The sequence below is a fragment of the Carassius carassius genome, chromosome 22 (genome assembly GCF_963082965.1).
Source record: "Carassius carassius chromosome 22, fCarCar2.1, whole genome shotgun sequence".
NCBI classification, from domain to species: Eukaryota; Metazoa; Chordata; class Actinopteri; order Cypriniformes; family Cyprinidae; genus Carassius; species Carassius carassius.
Window position 1 is genome coordinate 12,590,494 of NC_081776.1, and position 18,633 is coordinate 12,609,126.

General features: G+C 39.0%; 1 protein-coding gene across 1 annotated transcript in view; it reads right to left on the reverse strand.

The window, feature by feature from the left end:
- The window catches only part of LOC132098986 (staphylococcal nuclease domain-containing protein 1-like), a 180,994-nt gene that overhangs the window by 123,247 nt on the left and 39,114 nt on the right, over window positions 1-18,633 (reverse strand). The window contains exons 12-15 of the mRNA XM_059505323.1: window positions 17,668-17,774; window positions 12,416-12,526; window positions 11,395-11,467; window positions 7,861-8,002 (exon numbers count right to left, since the gene is read on the reverse strand). Of these exons, the coding sequence (XP_059361306.1) occupies window positions 7,861-8,002; window positions 11,395-11,467; window positions 12,416-12,526; window positions 17,668-17,774 (433 nt within the window). The remainder of the gene's footprint in view (window positions 1-7,860; window positions 8,003-11,394; window positions 11,468-12,415; window positions 12,527-17,667; window positions 17,775-18,633) is intronic.

Here is an 18,633-nt window from a genome sequence, read left to right on the forward strand (position 1 = left end):
AAATAAAATACTCTCAGTCTCAAACCAATATCATATAATAAAATATAATGAAAAATATAAATAAATAACTATGATTACAGTGCAGCATTACCAATCCCAGCTTGTAGGCCTGCTCATATTTAAAAAATATATATATATAACTTTTCCAAAGTGTAAAGTGCAGCATCAACAGTTTCAGTTTTTAGACCTGCTCAGATTTCGTTATTGCGTTGGACCGATCGGAATTAAGAGCAAAGGTCTGTTTAAATGCCGACGTGAACTGCGTTTGAATTACAATCGTTTTTTTCCTAGTTGTAGTGATGTTCACCCTCGCGTGAAGCCTTTTGAAAACCTTAGGCCGGTGACACACTGGCATACTGCACCTGTCAAACATAGTCTATTTTGCCGTCAATACTGTTGACGGTGTCCTTTATCAGTAGGCTTTATATTTATGCTCAACATGAAGAATAGATATTGTTGTAGTGAAGACAAGATCCTGGTCTGTCGGCGCCTCGGCGGTCTCCCTCAATGTCACCTACAGTAGCAGCAGCGCGCCAGCGCCGCGTCAGGCACGATTCTGGTGTGTAAAAACTAAAAAGACACAGAGAACGCGAAGCAGGTGTCACGCAAGTGACAAACAGCAGAAACGCCACGCAGCCAGTGTGTCACCGGTCTTTAGAATCAGCTGCAGGGCGGGATTTGCGCTGAACGCAAAGACTTCCGCCACTTAATATGTTCGTTTGGAAACACGAAAATGTATATGTTCCGCAAACAAAATATTGCATTCGGTCATTCGGTACACACGTGCACCGTACCGAAAGCCCTGTACCGAAACGGTCCGGTACGAATACACGTACCGTTACACCCCTAGCATTCACCATCATCACTGCCAAAACAATGTGACAGCACTTGAGCTTTGAGTGAAAATTGTTTGCGCGTGTGTGTGTGTGTGTGTGTGTGTGTGTGTGTGTGTGTGTGTGTGTGAGAGAGTGAGAGAGAGAGAGAGAGAGAGAGAGAGAGAGAGAGAGAGAGAGAGAGAGAGAGAGAGAGAGAGAGAGAGAGAGAGAGAGAGAGAGAGAGAGAGAGAGAGATCCTGTCTTTTCAAATGGAAATGTCTGGACTTATATAACCAAGCACAGTTTAGAGTTCGGAAACCAATTTATCACTATGCACACCCACATGAGAGGGATAGAGGGGAAGGATTGTGCAGTCTCTCATTTGATCATGAAAATCTTAAAGCAGGATTGAGTCGAGGTGGAACACACACATCATTTTAAAAAAAACACTACCATTTTAAATTTTTTGCTGTTTCTGAAAGAACTCACCAGGGTTACATTTATTTGATCAAAATACAATAAAAACTGTTCCGTACTGTTCGGTTTCTTAAAATAACTGTTTTCTATTTTAATTTTAAAATGTCATTTATTAATGCTGAATTGTTAGCAGCCATTACTCCACTCTTCAGTCTCACGTGATTCATGAGAAATCATTCTAATATGTTGAATTGGGGTTAAAGCAACAATAGATATTCTGAAAACAGCAGTGCAGCTCAATATTTGTGGAAACCTCTTATTTTATTTTTTTATTTTTTATTATTCTTTGATGAACAAAGTAAAAACTAAAACAGCGTTTATTAAAAAAATAAATAACAATATTGTGTTTATTTGATCTATTTAATTTGACATTGCTGAAATTTCACAAATAGATCTTACGGTCCCCACCCTTTGGAAAGGTAACAAATATTAATGCAAATAAATAATGTAATAAGCTGCAAAATGAACACCTGCATATTGCATTCAATGAGAAAAAGAGTAATGGAAATTTGCATGTTGGACTAGAACTTGAATACACTGAAAGAGCACCATAGCTCAGTGTGTCTGAGCACATATGGGGTTTGACTTGAGACCAATTTCTCAAAATCATCAAAGCACAAAACTCCCACCATGTATCCAACTTGCAAGTACAAGCACACAACCGTGAGCTGGCCTGCTCTAGAGCACCCGAGCTTTGAGCAGCTCATCAAAGTTACATCAGGCCCAGAGACGACCTTAAGAGGGAAGATCCCCCCCTGCCAATGCCCTGTCTCACATACACCTCTGATGAAACACACCACTTTGATGTCTGCTTCAAACCACTCCTCCCTATTTCTTTCCAGGTGAAGATGACGGTCTTTCCTCTTTCACACTTTCTCTTGCTCTTTATAGTAAGGCAGGAAGGAAGGACACTATTGGTAGGGGCACTCTGTTCTAAAAATCAAACAAGTGAACTTTCCTTCTGATCGCTACTCAGGAGGGCAAGGAGAGGAGGAAAGCACACCTGGAAAACAGCAGTGTCACATTGCACAGTAGTTCAGTAGATGTTATGGATTTCTCTGCAATATATATAAATTTGTAAATTTATATTAAATTTGTATAATGTTAAGTTTACTAAAACCATTTGAATAATTTACATTGCATTGACTGAAAGTGGGCAGTGGAGTTCTAGTTCCCAGGGATGCTTTGCATAGGAGAGTAAATGTTGAAATTAAGTGTTGTTTAATGTGTTTTAAAAAAGGGAAAGATCTATTAAAGTTCATTGTGTGAGTTATATTTCAGATTTAAAAGAGTTTGTCATGTAGATTTTTGAAGTCATCGTTATGATGAAGTGAGGTGGTTAGGTTATGAGCTGTAACCGTGCTAATGCCAGTGATGAAAATATTTTCACTTAATCATTACTTACATGCTACAAAAGTTTCACTTACCATGTGAAGAAGTGTTATGTTGGTTATTAGTTCTTACAAGAGCAAATAAAATGTTTTATATTCTATAAACTCTTAAATTATCAAAATAACTTTAAACAGGTTTTCATTTTCATAAGAATGCTGAAAACTCACAACTCTGCACGAAGGCACCAGTCTGAACAGCAACCGCACAGGTTGGACAACAAGAGTGAATTGTATTCAGGGAACATTCACAGAATATGTCAAATGTTACTTGTGTGATCTCATTAAATTAGCATGAATTTGACTCATCAGTATAATAACCTAATTTAAGTTAAATGCAGTAACTTTAGTTCAACTGTGTGGAAATAGGCGTCAAATTTTTATTAAGTTAGACCAACAAGCTATTTTCTGAGTGCAGTTCAGTTTGAAAATATTCAAACAATACTTCCCCCAGAAGTCCACTTATAATGTTAAAGGTTTATTGGACCAAACTGGCCATAATTTGAGAGAGTGAGAGTGAGCGAGAGAGTGAGCGAGAGAGAGAGAGAGAGAGAGAGAGAGAGAGAGAGAGAGAGAGAGAGAGAGAGAGAGAGAGAGAGATTTTTAAGTTACAGAAGGTTCGCATAGAGTACAAGAACTCTTATTGGAAATATATTTTGTCAGAAAAGAATTGGATGTCTTCTATTTTTTTAATGGTTAAATTAAGAAATGTCTAATATTCATATATTTACATTTACAGATTCATTCCCTGCTTATGTTTTGCACATTAAACTGTAGCAACATATTAGGCCTGCTTCGACATCTGTTGAAGCGCCACGACACAGTGAGCCACAATGATATTGCTTGTCCTGTAGGAAAAGATGCATTTAAACAGGAAAATAAGAAAGCGAGCAATGAAGCATTTCTGCCCTTTTAATGCGGTAACCTTTGCTGGCGCGCCTGTGGGTGGAGAGGCCTTCACCATAGCAACACTAATAGGGAACTGTGTGCTGTAATGGAGGGTTGAGTGACAGGAAGCATGCCTTGTCTCTCTCTCCTCCTTTTTCGTCGGGGCTTTGGCATTGCCTGACCTTTCAACCACTGAAGGCAGAGGGTCCTGTTGATTGGATAGCTGTCTTCTGTGGTCTAATTTAGTAGTGAGCTCATTCATGCAACAATCATGTGGAGAAACTGGCTGTCTGTATGGACACACACACACACACATACACACACAAACATATTAAGAAAATAATTAAGGTGTCCTCACACTAGGCCGGAGCACGTTTGACCCCCAAAGACCCTTCTGCCCAAACATGTTGCCCCTACTAAAAATGTTTGTAAAATGAATGCAAATTTTACTAGGTTACATATTCCAAATAAAATGCAATTTTCACCAAAGAATACTATTGAACACACTGTATTATTTCAGATGCTGTGGACACTGTGGTGAGAAATTGACATAATTTCTATTTTGATGCATTTTCAGCTGAATATAGTTAGCAGGCAAATAAATAAAAAAACTAATGAGTAAAAGAAAAGAGCTTGAAGAGATTTTCATTTCTAAAGGTCCACAACGTCAAAAGTGCAAAGATGAAAGCTCAGTTACGGCATCTACTAGCAGTTCGCTAGCCAAATCTCGACCCCTTGGATCCATACAGATATGAGACATCAACATGCAACCATAAAAATCATGAAATCAGAGTGCAGAGGAAGGCCTGCAGGTAATCAAACAATCTACACTGGTGAGTTTATGGCGCAATGCCTGTATGTCGTAAAGTCAATAAACTCTTGAACTGCTGAAGCTTTCATATGTGCTGTAGCACATTTCACAGCCCCTGGTGCTGTCAGTCTTTTCCTTTTTCTGAAAGAAAAATGGTTTCCATAAACACTCAAACAAGACTAGAAACATCAGAAAGAGCTGTGCCAGGAGACCAGATCCCAAAGTGCCTGCGACTGTGAAAAATGGGGATCATTTTCAACAAACCGAAAACTATTAGCTGAATCTGACTCATAAACCCTCAAACAAACTGCTTCACGAAACATCCCAGCCTACATGATCAAATCACACATAAACGAGAAAAAAGATGAGGCAAACAGGAAGAAACTCATCTGAAAAAGGAAGAATAATTTCAGAAAATAAGAAAAAGTAGAGCGATTAAATGTAGAGCGGTTTTCTGTCCGAAATCTCTCACATAGGAAGAAACCGAAAACAAATTAATTACAAAAGGAACCAATGGAGGAAGGAAAACAAGACACACTCAGGAACAAATGACCAAATTAATTGAAATATCTCCAATGGCGATATGCACAATTAAGCACGGTGGGGGGTGGAGGGTGTTTGTTCTCTGTTGGGGAAAGAAGAGACAAATAAATGGAAGGATGGAGGGATGCAGAAATAGATGGGTGTCTCTCTTCTCTGTATTCAGGGTGAATAATTAGACCGGATGGTGAGAGGACAGAAATAAACTCCTCAGAAAAAACTCAAATTGGCCAGCAGCTTGTTGAGTGATATGGAGAGTGGTTGAGGTCGGGGTTGGAAGGGCACTGATGTCCATCAGGAGGAAACTGAACAACCACAAGAAAAAGATAATTTCTTTATGTGGTCTAATGAAACTTGAATGTTTGTGCATGCCATATACAATTCCCATGTTGTACAAAAAAAAAATAATTATAATAATAAAAAATGGCCAAAAAGTCCCCCTCCACTTAGGGCTGGACAATATATCAAACGATATGACCATGCGCATCTCGTCAGTAAAGCCGGTTCTGTGATTAGTGGTCAATCCCCATCACCTGCTTTCAAATGGAGCATTAATACACAGACTCGTAGTTTACTATTGTTCATTATTGAAGATGAATCGCCTTCGACAATGAACTCGATTTAGTGTAGCTTGTCAGTGAAATACGGCTTTGTGTATTAAACTGCCATTCTATTGGAAAACAGATGATGGGGATTTACCGCTAATCACGGAACTGACTGTACTATAATGATCATATCGTTTGATATATTGTCCAGCCCTACCTCAACCCTATCCAGAATAGATTTGATTGGTCACAATAAGTTAAGTTATTTCTTTCTGGCACTAGGTGGGTAAGAAAATATAGATACAATTTGAGTATGGTGATATTTTGTTTGGCGATACTATATTGATTCTCAAAAACGGAATATCGATATAAATAAAAAATATATTGATATTTCGTTTTGAGTTTATATCCCGACTGATGGCTAGATGGCAGTCTTCATCGCTGAACAAATCCTGTGTGACAGGAAATACTAGTATTAGGGCACCCCACTAACGTTAGCGTTAATATAGTTTGCTGCTAGTAATGGAGGATGAAAGAATCGTTCTGGTTTCGGTGTACAAAGCTGAAATGTTCCGTTATTTTAGCTTTTATGGTACACGGGTGCCATCTTGGTTCCGCTGCTTGCCGCATCCCTTGTGAAGAGGCTCGCACAGGGCACAGCAGGCAGTAGGGTCGCTACGTGGCTGCATCTTGCTCTCATCATTTTGGGGGCATTTTGTGCAGTTGGGACGGTGCTCGCGTTGCAGTTTCGGTGATTCCACACGGAACATAAATACAAATTAAAAACCTGTGAAATCCAAGTGGAAACTTTTAAAAATATATATTTTATTGTTTTAAAATTGCTTTGTTTTTCTTTTTAGGAATTCTGTAAACACTTCATTTTTCATTGATATTAAGCAGATGTAATTTTTTGTTCAGATCAAAATGTTATTACATTGTATGTCACAATTGTAATTTATTAGGTACACCTGTTCAATTGCTTGGTATCACAAATTGCTAATCAGCCAATCACATGGCAGCAATTCAATGCATTCAGGCATCTAGATGTGGTGAAGACGACTTAAAGTTCAAACCGAGCATCAGAATGGGGAAGAAAGGGGATTTAAGTGACTTTGAACGTGGAATGGTTGTTGGTACCAGACGGGCTGGTCTGAGTATTCAAAAACTGCTGATCTACTGGGATTTTCACACACAACCATCTCTAGTGTTTACAGAGAATGGTCAGAAAAAAGAAAATATCCAGTGAGCGGCAGTTGTGTGGACGAAAACGCCTTGTTGATGTCAGAGGAGAATTGGCAGACTGGTTAAAGATGATAGAAAGGCAACAGTAACTCAAATAATCACTTGTTACAACCAAGGTATGCAGAATACCATCTCTGATCGCACAACACGTCGAACCCTGAAGCAGATGGGCTACAGCAGCAGAAGACCACACCGGATGTCGCTGCTGTAAGCTAGGAACAGGAAACGGAGGCTACAATTCACAAAGGCTCACCAAAATTGGACAATAGAAGATTGGTAAAACATGTCCACAGGACACTCAAGGGGAAGAACAGATGCTGAGTAGTAAGACCTCACAGCCAGCAAATGTGACACTTAGCCTTCCATCAGATTGAGTCCTTCAGATCCCCATCTTGCCTTGGGGAGGTCAGAGGCTTAGACAAAACGCCCGCACAAAGATCAGCTTTGCAGACCTCCCAGAAAACACCAGCCTCTGCAGGTCAGAGGGGAAGGACAGAAGCTATTCAGTCTTAAAACTCCACTAGCAGAGCATCTTGAGGAGAAAGAAACCCCTTCCACAAAAAGCATCTCACTGTCAAGCTTCAGGCAAGGAAATGTGAAGACACACTTTCATATAGTGCATGAAGCGTGGATGAATTATTAAAGTAATAGTTCTCACAAAAATGAAAATTCTGTCATCATTTATTCACCATCATGTCTTTTAATACCTGTATAACTTTTTCCTCCATGGAACACAAAACGAGTTAATTATAGCTATTTTAGAAGTCATTTTTCCCCTCCTTTTCCCCCACAGTGAAAGTGAATGGTGATATTTGACGGCAAGCAACATTTCAAGGCAAGATTTAACTTTTGAATAGCTTTTCAGTCTTTTAATGGTGTTAAAAGTAATAAAGTGAGTCATATGAAGCACTTTCATGGTGCTTTTTTGGAACTTTAACTTGTATGTTGTATCAAAAAAAAAAAAAAAAAACGCTAATGGATATGAGAAAATTATGGCAGAAATGAATGCTTTCTTATTCTTCCTTAAATATTCGAGAACTGAACAAAATGGAGTGTTAGACTGGTGATGCAACAGCGGTCAGGTGCCACACTGTGGTCATTATGTGGTCACAGATGGTGGTGTAGTTGACAGGCCCAGGCAGACTAACACTTACCAGCGAGCAGGAAGGTGATGAGACACGTTTCTTTGGGCATGTAGAGCTTGAGTCTAGAGCCACTGAACACGTACTCCACCACAGCCTCAGAGCGGCCTGCCCTCTGCAGGAATGGCAAGAACTGTTTCGCCTTCTGTGTCTCCTATGCAAAAAACAGAGGAAGGAAGAAAAAAAAGAGGTGTTTAAAAGATACAAAAACAAAAGTTAACAGTTATTTGTTAAACATTTAATTTTATATGTATTTTATTGTAATTTTTACTTGTTATATGCACATTATTTGTTTTGCATTAAAACAGTTATTTGTTATAGATACTTTTATATTTGTACTAATGCATGCTGATGAACTTTTATCATAGTTTATAGTTATATGGAAACGAAAGTGGTTAAAATTCAACCCATTCTTTTTCATCAGTAGTATTATTTGTGATTTCAATTTTGTGCGGAGTTTCTCTTTTGCTATGTTATAAGCCTGGCTTTGGATGCTTTCACTTTTGATTTCGGGATTTTGTCAGGTTTTACAATAAAAGATAAGTCTGTTTTGCTTACATCTATACACCTTTCACATTTTAAGACCAAAAAAAAAAGATTCATTGTTATTTTTAATTAAAATGCACAACAACAAAACAGTCAGATTCAGTGACAAACTAACCTACAAAACCTTTATTAACAAGAATAAGATGAGGCATAGGCCTACACTACATGCTGATTAGGCTATATAATGACTTATAAATTACAGAATGTTTAGCAAACACTGAGGAATCAAATACAAAATACAAATAAATGAAAGAAAGCCTCCATAACATGAGATAAACAGCAAAGATAAGATTTTCAAAATGAAAACAAAACAAAAAGAAAAGTAAAATTAAACTTGCTGCCGGTGGCAGTACTTGCATGTTTTTCCCCTCACAAGAATACCAACATGTTCACTTTCTCTGGTTTAAGAAGCGGTGTTTTACTTTAGCATGAAAACCATCAATATTTGCGTTATTTGTGCAGCGCACACCTTCGCGTTCCTGCTGACACGGCGAGTATAAACCAGGCTCAACATTAGAAGAGCTGCGAAAACCCGCCCACTCGATTTTGTAATATTCTTTAATTTTGTAGTCTGTATGAAAAGGTACATTTCAATTAAATGCACATCCATGTGGAGATGACGAGTCAGTGTCGGCAACCTCATCTTTGCACCCGACACGGACTCAAAAAGCACTAGTTTATTAATAAGTAACGTTCAGAATTGTTTTATGTGCGAGCTTGGGCGTGGAACAGGCTCTAACCTAATACATCTGCCTATATATTAAAGTATGGTTGATATATTATTATATTGACCAATTTAATATAACGTGCGACTAGTTGACTAGAAAAATTTTGAGTAGAGAGCAGGCCTACTTAGTACAAGGAAGCGCTCCATTTTTAAAATGCTATAATGACATTACAAGAAGTGTGAGAGCTGCAAATCACGTCGTTATTGCACTGCAGGAGTTATGCAAGTGTATATATATATATATATATATCACCCTAATTAGACAATGAACAATGCTTTGTTGATCTTGTTTTCCATTTAATACATACCTTTTTGCAAGATATTTTTAATTACTTTAAAAAAGTGGTAGGGACAATATGGACCCTGGCAAAGTCCCACCCGCAAATTACGCCTATGATTATACATATATTTACATATATACATATAGCTAGTTAGTTAGGTGATATTTGGTTTTGTACAAATGAAATGCCACCTTAGAGCCACATTAAATATTGCAGTATGTGTTTGTGTCATTTTTTTAAGAACATTTTTTACATAATTTGAATATGTATAGTTACACAATATTTAGTTACACAATAAATAATAATAAAATAAAAATAATAAATAAAAATAATAAAATAATTGCACTATTGAACTAAAATAGCACCCTTATTTTTGTTTTTAAAATGTGCCTTCAATGACTACCTCAGCCGGTTTCTTTACATTAGTTTAGATACTTTGATTTGTAATTCAGATGTGGACTAGAAAAACAACAGGCCAAGTGGAAGATAACAGTTTGTGACACTTTGAGCCATTATGGGTGTATGGCAGCTCTATTTCTAGTGTCCTGACCAAGGGTGTACTTTTTGAAGTGAGATTGGCCATCTCTCTTAGTTTGACAGGTGAGGTTTGGTATGTAACAGGGACACTTCAGATTTCACTTTAAATATGCTTCCTGTGACTCAGGGCCACCTACTGCAGCTGGAAATACAGCCATGACCCAAACAAAAAAAAGAAACCAAGAGAGAAAGAAGGAAAGAAGAGAAAAGACAACAAACACATTCAAAGATAAATGGTCCTTTCAGACCAACAACATAGTCCCAATCCAAACGACATTACTCAGACTGTCAGTCATATAAAATGAGGGAATCTTGTTTCTGGATGAGAAATGAGAATGTTACCGTTTGAGAGTGACACTTTTCTCTTTCTAAATGCCTCCTACACTTACTCGGGTATAAATAACATGCTGGAAAAGTTTGCAGACAGCTGCCATACACTTCATTAAAAACCTGATGAGCTCATTCATAAAAGCAGAGATAAGAGAGGAAGGAGAGAATCGAGGAGAGGTGAACAGGAAGTCAGCGGCTGTTAAACGTCAATTGCTTCATACACCATGTATCAAGGCTGTCACCCAGCAAATGACATTTATAAGCAAAGGAAAATGTAATCATTTGGTAAGGTACCCAAACAGGATTCGCCAAAAAACAACTTAGGAGCTTTGACCATGATGACTTTAAGGGTGGAAAGGCTATTTTTAGAGGGGCATTCATTAATTAAATGGGCAGGGCCATAATGCAGCAATAAATCAGCTGTCATAGGACAAAGCTTTAACATCAAAGATTTTAGAGAGGATTCTGGGATATTGAAGACAATGGTAAAGACATTCAGAACATGATGTCATGGGTCATGCTCAGGCCCATACTAATTATTTGTGTATTTTCTCACTGATCTTGTTTATGAAGTCTGTCAAATGAATTTAAACACAGAAGAAAATGTAAATGAAAGAAAAAATGCTGCATTCTTAGCAGCAGCTGAAAACAAAAGTAGCAAAATATTTCAGCTAAAGACAATAAAATTAGTCAAAATATCTCTCTGGAAGCAATTCTGAGCTTAGTTTTTTTAAACAGCAAAAGGCACTGCGTGCTTTAGAAACGGCCATACTTTGCTTGCTTCCAGTTCCTTACACATATACCACTTGAATCTAAAATAATCGTTCATAAAGTTCGAAAAGGTTGAAGCAAATTACAAGAGTGTTCACAGTGGGCTGTTTTTACATTAATCTGGCATCATAAAAGCATAAAAGCTGAGACCAAGTACATTTAATCACTTACATTTCTCCTCCAAACACACTAACGCTCTTCTTAGTGAGCATTTAAGTGTTCAGTTAAAAAACTATCCTAGATCTCCATCTGCTGTTAAAAACTAAGCTCAGAATCGATTCCAGAGAGAATCGTGATGGATTCAGAAAATCGCAGAATTGATTTATCGTTGCACCCCTATCTACACAAACTTACCCCCGAAATGTCTGCCACCCTGTGAATGGGCACTTCTTTCTTGCTGTGAAGTCCTTTGCCATTCTTTATCGCCCTGCAGTGATTCAAGCATTGTGTTAGAATCGAATTTTTAAAAGTCTCCCAGAACATAAAACCATTTCTGCCCCAGCCTGAGAAACCAACCCTTAAACAAACCCACCCATTCATCCATGCCTTATGCCACAAAAGAGACAATAAATCACATTTATAGGCCAGTAGTTCTTGTGCATTGCACATGGGACTGTATACAGTGTCTTTTGTGTGCATCTGAGTGCTCGATCAGAGCAATAGTGGTTTCTGAGTGGTGACGCCTGCAGATTACAGTAGATACATGAGGAGTGAGGGATGTGTCTTTGGCCTCTTTAAGGCAGATGTATTTGTGGCTGTAGCCTCCCTGGTGTCCAATCACATTAAGTGAAAAATAGAGGAAGGAAGAGAGAGCTTGTTCTGAGGTTGATTTCTCAGAGGATGTAGGGTAACGACCAGCAATCTCTGCTAAAAATAAATTTGAGGCCTGCAAAACGCACCCCCACCATCTCCACTGGCTCGAGAGCGAAGGATAAGAAAATAGAGAAATAGAGATGTGTGTGAATGCATGTACGTTTTCGAGAGCAGCACCAAAAGTGAAGAATAGAAATGAAAAAGAAAGAGCTGCAGATAAGAAGCAGCGAGTCTCTTACTCTCGAGAGTCACACCATCTATCGCCGTCCACAAGATCCAAATCTCTTTCTGTGCAATAAACCACCCTTGAAACTTCTACATCGCAAATCTATATAATAATATTCATGGACAAAGAATAAAAGAGCAATGCTTTAGTGTTGGCGGTTGAGGTATAAGCTCTGGGACTGATATTGACCCCATGAAATGAGAGCTAACCAGACAAGCCATGACTTACTGCACAGAACAAAATGGCTCCATTTCACAGACGGCTTCTCCTCTTCAATGTGTGGGAATACGGTCCACATTTGCTAGCCGGCGGTTTTATTTTAGTGTTTTGACTCACCTTGCCTCTGCCGCCAAGAGCTCGTCGTAATGGGAAGATCTTTGATCATCATCCTGACGGTATCTGATCACTGTGGCGAGACCTTTACTGACCAGAGCCTCAGCAATGTTTCTACAAAGAGATTAAAACAGAGAATCAGATGATTGTTCAAAGGTGCCTTGCAACTAGGGATGAAACAATTCCTTGAGTAACTCGATTACAAAAAATGATCGAGGCAAATTCCTCTGCCTCGAAGCCTCTTTTAATTTATTTTAAATTTCACGTCAGGTTCTTTCGCAATGATTTTTTTTTTTATGTGACAACGCGTTTACGTCACCCACAAAGCGGAAGGAGACAGAAGCGCTAATCGCATACTGCAAGGAGTCAGCAGTATTTTGATTTGAGGGTGCGGGCAAACGTAAAGAGAACGTTGTGGCATGTGTCCATTGCAAGATAGAGCTTGCATACCACAACTAGGACCCTATGATTTCCGCGATGCAGAAAACGCGGAGGGAATCGCGGAATCCAGTCATATAAAGGAATTTACAGTTTAACGAGGAATGGCACGGAATTTGCCAAATTTTGAATGAATTAATTAAAAATAGGTCATTGCACTCACATCAAATCACAATATGGACTAATATCTGTAAATATTAAGCCGGAACAGTCTATTTAAATATGAATCCTGCATGTTCTGCGTGTCTCTGTTAATGAATGGAGCTGAAGCGCGAATTCCTTTATCAGCGCTACGACACACTGGATGCTTGGCGTATAAGCGTCTCAGCTGCGTGGCGTGTCCGTTTTTAATTCGGCTCCCATGTTAACAGGTTAGAGCTTGCAGACTGCCTGCGTGAGATGTGTGTCTCAGGCGCGGCTCGAGCCACGCGGAAAATGCGTGTATGCTAGAAATAGAACTGACGCCTATATTTCACGCGACACGCAAGCGTGTTGGAAGCGTTTCCAGGCAAAATAGAATAGGAAAATATGTTTATATGTGATTTTGTACACAAATATATATTAATGAAATTTTGATTTTGACAAATTCAGATATAAATGTAATTTAAAAAATAAATTATCGATTTTCAAATACTGCATCTGTCAAATAGTCTATTTTGCCGTCAATACTGTTGACGGTGTCCTTTATCAGTAGGCTTTATATTTATGCTTAACATGAAGGTGTAGGTGTGTAAAAAAAAGTTGAAATTGTTGTCATGAAGACAAGAGCCTGGTCTGTCGGCGGCCTCCCTCTATGTCACCTACAGCAGCAGCAGCGAGCCAGCGCCGCGTCAGGCACGATTTCTGGTGTGTAAAAACACAGAAAACTCGAAGCAGCCGCCACGCAACTGACACGCAGCAGAAACGCCACGCTCACGTCAGAACTGCTCTGACAGTCACTTCATGAGCATTTGACCATTTGATTTAAGTAAAACTAGCGTCACATCACATACACAGAACTGTAAAGGTACGTCATCCCGTCAAAATAAAAGTCCAGTGTCCTGACATTTTATCCTACCCGTCAGATTTTCGTACCTGGGTTTACTCCGCATGCGCACATCAATATCGCGTCAATATAATTCAGCAAAAACACATTTTATCCGATTACTCGATTAATCAATGGAATTTTTGGTAGAATACTCGATTACTAAAATATTCGATAGCTACAGCCCTACTTGCAACACTTTACACACAATCAGATTTATGTATATGAAACACGCAAATGTTTTCTTTTAACACACACATATACATACATGGGGCTGAGAAAAATAGTGTTTATGTCTGCAATTATTATTCGCTGTTTAATGCATTAAATAATTAACTCTAACACAGAACCCACAAAAAAATTCCCTAAATATAGCCATCAGTTTGTATATGATACCGGCCTTCACTGATTTGTTAGCAAAAACAAAAAATGAAACAAACAACTATTTATAATACTGTCTTTGCGGTTTCTAGGGATGGGCGTTTTCCACAAATATCACATTCGAATATTTGAGCTCACAAAAAACGAATATTCGAATATCAGACGTTATTTTTCAGCAACATTTGTTTTTGTCATTTTGAACAAGCTTACAATAAGCTTGAACATTACACTTCGTGTTTTGTAGCTGAAAACCTTTAACAATGTGTGCAAACAAACAAAAGTACAGATTAAAAGCAAAAAAAAAAAAAAAAAGTGAACAAAGAAAAAACGTAAAGCAGCCTGCCGCAATTAGGCTATTGTACAGAATGTAGCTTACACTTAACTTTTAAACTGTCAGCAAATCTTTTTTGCTTTTTTTCTATTGTTTCAAATGTTCTTGTTAAGAAATACAGGCATGTAAACATGATTGGGGGAAAGTCGGCTCCTTAGTCTGTTAACAATAAGGCCGGCCGCGGAGAAAACGCGCTCTGACGGCACAGAGGTTGGCGGGACTCACAAATAACGGTGTGCTAAGCGAATACGTTTTGTGAAGCGCTTCGTGTTTTCGTTTCACCACTGAATGGGATCCTCATCTGGTGGAATACATGGCTCCAGCAAGAACTCTTCCCACTCGTCTCGGCTGGACTCTCTGTAATCATCGCTGGAGAACTGGCTCAGCCTTTTCCGACGAGTGGGCATTGCATCTTCTTCATCGTTGCGACTGCATCCGCACCACTCGCATCAAGGAAAATGTTCTGATAAAGTTCAAAAAAGTTTTTTTTTTCTTACTTCTCTCATGTTTTCATCGAGAAACCTGAGATGTTTGTGCCGAGGGTCTAGGGCAGACGCGAGAAGAGGAGTTTTCACTGCATTCTCCAAGTTAGCGGTGTTTATTCGTTGCTTGAGAGATGCTGCAACAATGTTCTTGGATCACTTTCTGTAATTCTCCACGGCATATTTGAAGTACTGTAGAAGACCGCAGTTCTTTTAGGCGGCGTTCACATATCGCGTCTTTTGCATGCTCAAGTTCGTTATTTCCAATGTAGGCGCGCGGTATGCGCCCTCATAAAGGAAGCGACGCGGACGCGATGCGCACGTGGTGCGACGCGGTCCCGTTTTTTCCAGGCGCGTACGCACTGCATCGAGTTAAAAACATCTCAACTTTTCAGAATGCCACCAGCACAACGCAGGTTATGTGACAAGAACTAAACATTCAGCTTCATCCTTTCCTGTAACAATGTTGAAAGCTCAGTCAAGATAAAGGAACAGCTGATCATAGCTGTATATGGATTTCCATTTAGAAATAAATTTAGTAGCAGAGCTACTGAAAGCGATTTTTTTTGTGCTGCAAATCCATTTATCCTTTGCTGAAATCTCCGCGTCTTCATGGAGAGAACGCGTCGCCTCAGGAGCGCTTCTGCCCGAGCGCTTTGGAAAGAAGGAGAAAGCGGCGCGCATAGCCTTTTCCACGCCTTATTAGGCGCGATATGTGAATGGCCCCTTAATCATTCATTAATTATTTTTTGCTTGCATACACCTTTAAATATGCCGTGGAGAATCACAGAAAGTGACCAAATTAGGTTTTATTGTGAACTTTTTTATTTTTTTTGCGAAATTCGAATATCATTTTTATTTATCGAATAATTAGAGCAGAACGAATATTCGAATGTTCGACTATCCGTGCACATCCCTAGCGGTTTCCCCATTAAATTTGGAGATTCAATGTGAAAAAATATGCTTACAAATATTCAGTGTTAGGTCTGACTGATTACATAAATCAGTGAACATTTCAAATCGATCAACACCCCTAAATGTTTTTTTCCCCCTAGTCAATTTATACGGCAACTATTTTGGGATAGACTGTAATTATACAGGCTTCAATTTGCACACTGTTTGAAGGATAGAATTTACAGAGATAATGCCTAATTTGCAGAGCTGAAACATAATTGATCACAACAAGCAAGACTAGTGCCCTGCAAGCAAAGTGGCAAAAGCATTTCTCATTGCCATTTTTCAACACAGTCAGATATTGCTCGTATTCCCCTATTGCAGAGCACAGCAAACATGAGCAAGAGCCATTCTGTGTCAAGTTTGGGAAAATAAAACTAAGAGAGCAAAAACATGAATAAACACAAACAACACTTTTTTTGGTGCTTTTACTGGTTTCATAGGAAGAGTGATAAACAGTTTCAGCTAGTACTCAATGGGATCCTCTCTTTAAAAACAAAAATACCACAGTTCAGAGTCAAAAAATACAATATGAAAAGGAACTGTTTAGGCTAAGTAATCAAACCAAAAAATAAAAAAAAATAAAAAAATAAAAATAAAAATTGCAAACACTGATAAATATACTATACCTACTTCACCATGCTTTCAAAAATCAAATGTTTACTGAAAAGTAACCTATTGCATCAGGCTGAAAGACTGTCTGTGCTGCCGTGAATTTTTACAGATCTATTATCAGTTCAGCCTTTTAAAATATTTATGGCACTATGGCAAAACCTGGAAAGGGCTGATTCCGAATCAGTGAAGAATCAAGATGCGGCAAAGCAGCTGAGCCCTCAGGCGATGTAACCACCTGTTACCCACAATGCTCTAATGCCAAGCACTGGGCCATGGTTGGGTAATCACAACCTGAGGCGCAATACCACCCAGACTCATGTGCCTGTCCTCACTTACCCTAACAAGGGACAGTGTGCTAGATCAAACATCCACATCAGGAGAGCGAACAAGAATCATTTAAATTCATAGAGGAGACAAAGGGTAATAAAGCATTCACCAGCCCTAATTCTAAGGCTAAGCAGATTGTTAGAAATGTTCAAGAAACATTCAGCTTTCATTTATGTTTTCTTTCTTTTCTTAGTAATTACGGGTGCACAATAAATATCGGCCGATAATTAATGAACTGAAAATGAACGTGGATTCGCACAGCTTCTCAGTTAACAATGGCTCTGTGTAGTAACAGCTGCTCTGTGAAATCAAGCACTTGATGGAATTTACTGATTAAACAACCGGCTTTACTGAAGAGATGAGCATTAATTATCGGCCGATATTTGTCATGCACCCCATTAGTAATGTGCATTTTGCTCTTGGTTGTCAACTAAGAAAACTCACATTTGAAGAACAATAGCTACTGTGTAAAAATAGACTTATATTAAAGTCATTATTACATTTTCTATTGAAAGATTAAATTAACTGATTTGATCGATTTAGTTTGTAAGATCAATTCAATGACTCGATCCAGATGAGGTGTTATAGCGATGACCGGAGTCCGAAATTTTGGTCTGTTTGGTCTCACACGATTATCATCATATGTCTCAAAATTTATCACATGAGTTACACTACCATCTAATAGCTTGGCTAGTTTACTTACATTCCCCCAATGGTCACTGTTGCACAGGTGCGCTCTGGGAAAGCCGGGACACCACCCATTTCCATGGCACTGGTGGCAGCTCTGATGTAATCGACTGTGACATTAACCTGCAAAAACACAAAACAAAATGGTTAAATCACCAGCATGACACCAGAGTCGATGTAATGCCAAGAAATAAGGCCTACGTACACAGACACACTATAAGCCTGTCAGGGGCTCAGCTATGGAGATAAATTGACCACTGAAGCCACACGTGAGGACACTGCACTGTAACCCTGTTTTATGATGTCACATTAAACATGACAGAATTACGCCAAGAAAGAGCAACATATCAAACTCTGAATTTGGATATCTTTGTACAGGATTGCAAATCAAGCGAAAAGCTGGCTGTAAAGGAAAAAGAAATGGATTACAGGCCTTTCAGGTTAGACAAATTGTGTTAAGGCATCTAGCGAAGGGTCTGGTGGGTGCGTGTGTGTGTGTACAAGCATGACTGTGGGCTACTTTCCAAGGTCACCCTGAGTCAGTGTGAATCATGTCAGGCTAGACCATAGATCTCCCCAGAGGAAGCCAAACCAAACATGGAAACTGTTTATCACGAAGTGAGAAATAGGCGGGGACTGGGGAAATAGGGGGACGGGGAATAGGATAACTAAAGCTGATTATTTCACACCAAACTGCTCCAAATTAAGAAATCGACTCCATTTGTGTCAAACTCTTTCTGAGGTCATTTGATCATCCCATAGGGGGCATTGCATCCGGTGTCTTCTTGTTAGCTCGGAGCAAAGAAAGATGCCACGTGGAGATATTCAGAGATAGGAGGCTGTGATCTGGCCAATTTCGTTCAATCAGTTCAGAGCAAACAGAGAGTTGGAAGCTAATCTGAAATAGTAAGCCGGATCTCCCATCTGTCTTGACTCGCAGCGGGAAAGATCAGTCATTAATCGTGATGGCACCAATAACAAG